The following is a 6,000-nucleotide window of genomic DNA, read 5'->3' as shown; positions in this document are numbered from 1 at the left end:
AATGTTAATGATATTTTGTAGATTATTTTTGTCATCTCTTTTGATTATATGAAATATACCGGTATTTATTTGATATTACGAAGAAACATAAGTATTGTCCCAGCTTAATCATAAATGAACTTGTATTTTAATCTTGTTGCAAATCATAGCTTAAGAAGGAAATTTTAATTTTCATCTATAGTACAATTCAACATTGTATTTTAATATTGCACCCATTTGAACCAAAATGATGGCTTTGACACTACTAATGCATTATTATTTGATCATTTTTAACAGGTTTATTTTACAAAATATGAACCTTATTGAATAAATTAGGTTTAATCATTAAAACTCAACATGGTTTTTTTGGAAACTTAAGAGTCAAGAAAATGTATTATGGGATGACTTAAGTGTAGCTTGTCATTTTCAAAAAATTTCTAGCTCAACTAGCACATCTTGGTCTTTTTAATTAAGATGTCTGAAGTTAAAATCTCTCATCTAATATCCAAGTTGGGCTTGCATTTATTTGAGCTTAGCCCACGTTAGACACATAATTACACAGAAAATCACTTATCCTTAGGCATGTGCAGGGCAGTCCAAATAATTTCTATTGAGATTGAGAAGTTCTAACAATCTTTCTAGAATTTTTGTTTTCTTTATGAATCAACAATCTTTCTGGGTAAGTTTCAATTAGTTCAACTGATAAAATATCTGATAGTTGAATAAGAGATTTAAAGTTCAATTCCTGCTTACACAAAAAACTGATTGATGTCTTGGAATAATAATAAAGAAATATCATCATTCATCAAGAGCGGACCCTATAAATTGGAACTCTAAAAAAAAAAAAAGTCTATGTACTATTATATGTGCACAAATTTCTTCCAATGGTTATCTACACGTGGGACCTATGAGATGATCAAATTCGTTGATACCTATACAAAATGATTAACACCAAAATAGGGAGGCAGAAACTTTCAAAAGGCCACGTGGACCAAGGTATTCATCACCGGGGTCCAAGGCTATTCACATGCTTCTATATATAGAAGCTTTGTCCTTGTTTTCATGAATACCGCCACGTGTCGCCACAATTCTTACCTATGGCAGGCATAAATCTACTATCGTATTAGAGTAATGCTATGGACACAAGTTTTTCTTAAAATTTTTTTACAAATTATTTATGTGGAAAATTTACATTGGTTCTCATATAGGTCCACTACTGATAACATTTTGTTATTTTCCAATAACCACTAATAACATTAGCAGTTGTAAAATAATTTGTACCTCTAGCATTTTTCTATCATAGTAACGTGGAAGGTGCTTAAAACTCATGCCACATGTAACAACCTAAAACCATGCACGTTCAATTCCTCTACCACATTTTCTAGCCTATATAAACCCTAATCCAAAACCAAAATTTTCATCCATCTTTGAATATTCACAACCTACTACATAAGACACTTGTTCTTGTTACAATCAATCATTAGCCAAATTGGCTAGCTTTCAGTTTTGCCAGAAGCTCTTGCTTTTGCTCATTATCTTGAAAATGTCAAATTACGAAAACCAATACTCTGGTGCTACACCCGTAGTTGATGAATATGGCAATCCAATTCGCTCAGATGAACATGGGCACCGAACTCATACTGGTGAATATGGCAACCCAACCCACCAAACTAACACCGGATATGGAACTGGTGGGTTTGACACCACCACTCACCAGGGTATGCGTACCAATGCAACCGCGCCTACTTATGGCGGTGATTATCGTAGTGATCAGCAACAAAACCAAGGGCTTTCTGGCACGCTTCATCGTTCTGGAAGTAACTCCTCTAGCTCTGTAAGTCATACTAGCTAATTTTTCCTTTTAACGAGTTTCTTTAGAGGATTTGCTTAAGAAATATTTTTAAAAATTTAAATGAAAAAATAAAAATGAAAGTTATTTTTTTGACATTTTATATTTTTTATAAAAATAGTATCAAGACTTTCATAAAATAGTTTATTAACAAATGCCTTAAGGATACTTATTAACTAGACCCTTTTAAACAATTAACCTAATTAGAATATGGTTAAATGAGTAAATTCATACTTTTATTTATTTTTTAACTGTTTTAGCTTAAGTTTTTGGAAAGTTTTTGAATCATTAGTTAATTTGATATAACTCCACTTTTGTTGACTGTTGTCTTTATGCATTTGTTAATGATCACTTTAAAAGGGTTTAGAAGGGCAACCTTCTTTTTTCTTACTAAATAAAAAACTAGTAAAAGGTAATTAACAAATTTCCTTTAAACAAAAAGTTAATTGAATATCCATAGAAAGATAATCGATTGTATTGTAAAATTCAGTCTTAATAAATGCATTAAGTAACTATTAATTGGATCCATTTAACATAATATCATACTAGTGTGTTATATATCATGCATACTAGTGGGTTAATACTTAATCCTACATTGAAAAATAAGTGTGAGTTAAAGAGGTTTAAAGCATGTGCTGTATATTCAATAATTAAGCTCTTTTAGATATACACCACTGTAAGTTTCTTTAAAACTTTCTCCACTCTTTCTGTGTGTGTTAAAAATATTTAGTATTCTCAAAAAAAAAGAAAAAAGAAGAGATGGTAATTTATAAGCCCTAGTGATATTCGTTTTTTTAATAATTGTTAAAGGAAGGAAGATTAATTTTATTTAATTCATTGGTGAAACACATGTGCAGTCTGAGGATGATGGAATGGGCGGGAGAAGGAAGAAGAAGGGGTTGACAGAGAAAATAAAGGAGAAGATACCAGGCATTGGGCACAAGGATGATGATTCGTACCAGCAAAGTCATGCAACTTCAACTACAACCCCAGGTTACTATGATGGCCAACAACATGAGGAGAAGAAGGGAATAATGGATAAGATCAAGGAAAAGCTTCCTGGACACCACTAAGAGTATCGCATACTCGCATTTATATATGTTCTTTCTTTTTTATATGTAAATAATCCTTGTTTGTAGCCTAAGCGAGTCCTATATATATGGTACCGTTTTTGTTACAAACAAGTGATGTGGTATGATTTTTTGGTTTAATAAGTGATGCATACAAATTTGGTACGATGAATATTAGGTTGTATGCTTCCAATTTTTTGGGTTAAGTATTGTGTTTTGTGTTGTTATTGCTTTCTATATGGTGGTCTACTTTTGTTATTTCTGGCTAATATATGATATGCAATTTTTTTTAAATTCATAATTTAGCTTTGTATTGAGGCTTAAAATTGTATGCAATCGCGTGAATTCATTGCTCAAATTTGAACTTAAACAAAATAATACAATAACACTGATGTAATTATGATGTAATTGTTTATATTTTTCCATGTATTTAATGGACACATTTAAGTTTAAATCTCCCAAATCTTTCATTTCTAACTATTGAATTATTTAAAGAAAAAAAAATTAGAAAAAGGAAATTACTTTCTCATTTTTCTAGAGTTTGTCCCACAAATCCTAGGAGGGATGTTATCTCATAATTGTTGGTAGACTTTTTCATGTAATATAGGCCCACGGTCCTTGATACCACTCCACTTCCTACAGTAGCCCAATGCACGTGTTGGGCCTTTGTGATTGAATATCATTCCTTTATGGACTTCAGTGGTCCAAAAATTTCAAACATGATCCCAATTGAGAGATTTTATTTTCTAGATTTACCAGTATACAAACTGTTGTCTCATTTGAAATTAAAAGTATCATCTAATCTAAATTTAAATTTAGGGTAGTCATCCAGTCATAGCCAAGTTTTAGAAACTCATATTTAAGCTTGTTTGGGCTTGTATTTAGTGGCCAGTTTCACAAAACACGTATCCATATCCTAATGTGTCCAGTAAACTGGCTATTATAAACAAGTTTCACTCCTCTAAAGCTTGCCCAAGATTCGGGTGGGGCTTGCTTTTATCTAGGCTGTAGCCCACGTTAGACAACTTAGTTGCGCAGAATAATCACTTATCATTAAGCTTGGGCCAGTCCAAATAGTCTATATTGAGATTGAGAAGGTCCAGCAATCTCTCTGGACTTTCATGGTCTATTTCTGAATCAACACACTCTCTGGAGTCGAAGCTAGGATATATGTGTTCACAAATTTCATCCAATGGTTATCTACACGTGGGACCTACGACTATGAGATGATAAAAAAAAATCTTTGATACATATCCAACTCCTACAGTAAAGGATTAACACCAAACTAGAGAGAGGCAGAAAAATCAAACGGCCACGTGGACCAATATTCATAACCTGGGGTCCACGGCTATTTTTTTCAAGCTTCAATATGTGGAAACTTGGTCCTTGTTTTCATGAACACGGCGACGTGGCACTACGATTCTTACCATCGCCGACATAGGCGGACACTTGTCCTATTTTATCATAGTAAAAGTTGCAGATGCTTTAAACTCTTGCCACGTTTAACAACCTAAAAGCGCGTCCAACTCCTCTACCACATATGCTCGCCTATATAAATCCTAATCCTAAACCAAAGTTTTCATACATCTTCGAATTTTCACAATCTACTTGCTTTGACACTTGTTTTTGTTATAGTCAGTAATTTGCCAAATTAGTTATAGCTTTGAGTTTTGCTTATTAGAAGCTCTTGCTTTTGCTCTTTCACTTTGAAAATGTCGCAATACCAAAACCAATACGCCGGTGGTACACCCCAAGTTGATGAATATGGCAACCCAATTCGCGTAGATGAACATGGGCCCCGAACTCACACTGATCAATATGGCAACCCAACACACAACACTGACACCAGGTATGGAACTGGTGGGTCTGACTCCACCACTCTCCAAGGTCTTATGCACCCTGATGCAAACGTACCTACTCATGGCGGTGATTATCGTCATGATCAGCAGGGGTTGACACAAGAAATAAAAGAGAAGATACCAGGTGTTGGGCGCAAGCACGATGATCCGTACCAGCAAAGTCACACAACTTCAACTACAAACCCGTACCAGCAAGGTCACACAACTTCAACTACAGCCCCAGGTTACTACGAGGGCCAACATAATCAGGAGAAGAAGGGGTTGACAGAGAAAGTAAAAGAGAACATGCCAGGTGTTGGGCGCAAGCATGATGATCCGTACCAGCAAGGTTACACAACTTCAACTACAAACCCGTACCAGCAAGGTCACACAACTTCAACTACAGCCCCAGGTTACTATGAGGGCCAACATCATCAGGAGAAGAAGGGGTTGACAGAGAACATACCAGGTGTTGGGCGCAAGCATGATGATCCGTACCAGCAAAGTCACACAACTTCAACTACAAACCCGTACCAGCAAGGTCACACAACTTCAACTACAGCCCCAGGTAACTACGAGGGCCAACATAATCAGGAGAAGAAGGGGTTGACAGAGAAAATAAAAGAGAACATACCATGTGTTGGGCGCAAGCAGGATGATCCGTACCAGCAAAGTCACACAACTTCAACTACAGCTCCAGGTTACTACGAGGGCCAACAACATCAGGAGAAGAAGGGTGTGATGGAGAAGATCAAGGAGAGGCTTCCTGGACACCGCTAGGTGGTGTTGATGTAGCATACTCGCATCATTTATATATGTTTTCAACTTTTATATGTAAATTACGCTTGTTTGTAGCCTAAGCGAGTCTATATGGTACCGTTTTTGTTACAAACAAGTGATATGGTATGTTTTTTTTTTATTTTGGGTTTAATAAGTGATGCATACAATCTGGTATGATGAATACTGTGTTGTATGCTTCCATTGTTTGGGTCAAATATTGTGTTTTGTGGTGTTATTACTTTTAATATAGTGGTGTGCTATGTTATTTTTTTGGCTGATATATGATATGCATTTTTTATTTTTATTTTAATTGAGCTTCATATTGAGGCTTAAAATTGTCGGAAATAGCCTGAACTTCTGCTCTGATTAGGATTGTAACTTTGAGAAAAAATGATAGTAACACAATTGTTGGGAGTTGGGACTTTGGGACAAGTGTGTCCCACAAATCCCAGAAGGGATGTCATCTAATATTTGTCGGTAGGTG

General features: G+C 35.2%; 2 protein-coding genes across 2 annotated transcripts; both read left to right on the top strand.

Annotated features, from left to right (window-relative positions):
- The first annotated feature begins 1,420 nt into the window (after nucleotides 1-1,420).
- LOC142624360 (dehydrin DHN1-like) lies at nucleotides 1,421-3,154 on the top strand. The gene is made up of 2 exons (XM_075797912.1): nucleotides 1,421-1,813; nucleotides 2,686-3,154. Exons 1-2 carry the CDS (start codon nucleotides 1,523-1,525, stop codon nucleotides 2,899-2,901), a joined length of 507 nt encoding a protein of 168 aa, XP_075654027.1. The 5' UTR covers nucleotides 1,421-1,522; the 3' UTR covers nucleotides 2,902-3,154.
- A 1,322-nt stretch (nucleotides 3,155-4,476) lies between these two features.
- Nucleotides 4,477-5,781, top strand: LOC142624359 (uncharacterized). Its single transcript, XM_075797911.1, has one exon. The coding sequence runs from the start codon at nucleotides 4,611-4,613 to the stop codon at nucleotides 5,514-5,516; it is 906 nt and encodes a 301-aa protein (XP_075654026.1). The 5' UTR covers nucleotides 4,477-4,610; the 3' UTR covers nucleotides 5,517-5,781.
- Nucleotides 5,782-6,000: the final 219 nt, after the last annotated feature.

The sequence above is a fragment of the Castanea sativa genome, chromosome 2, assembly GCF_040712315.1.
Source record: "Castanea sativa cultivar Marrone di Chiusa Pesio chromosome 2, ASM4071231v1".
Taxonomy (NCBI): domain Eukaryota; kingdom Viridiplantae; phylum Streptophyta; class Magnoliopsida; order Fagales; family Fagaceae; genus Castanea; species Castanea sativa.
The sequence above is the reverse complement of the archived record's forward strand: the minus strand, read 5'-3'. Positions and strand labels throughout refer to the sequence as shown.

Bases quoted from the DNA above. Each gene is read 5' to 3' on its own strand.
- LOC142624360 (XM_075797912.1), top strand. From the start codon at position 1,523: ATGTCAAATTACGAAAACCAATACTCTGGTGCTACACCCGTAGTTGAT. The intron at 1,814-2,685 runs GTAAGTCATACT...ACACATGTGCAG, and splicing joins GAAGTAACTCCTCTAGCTCT to TCTGAGGATGATGGAATGGG.
- LOC142624359 (XM_075797911.1), top strand. From the start codon at position 4,611: ATGTCGCAATACCAAAACCAATACGCCGGTGGTACACCCCAAGTTGAT.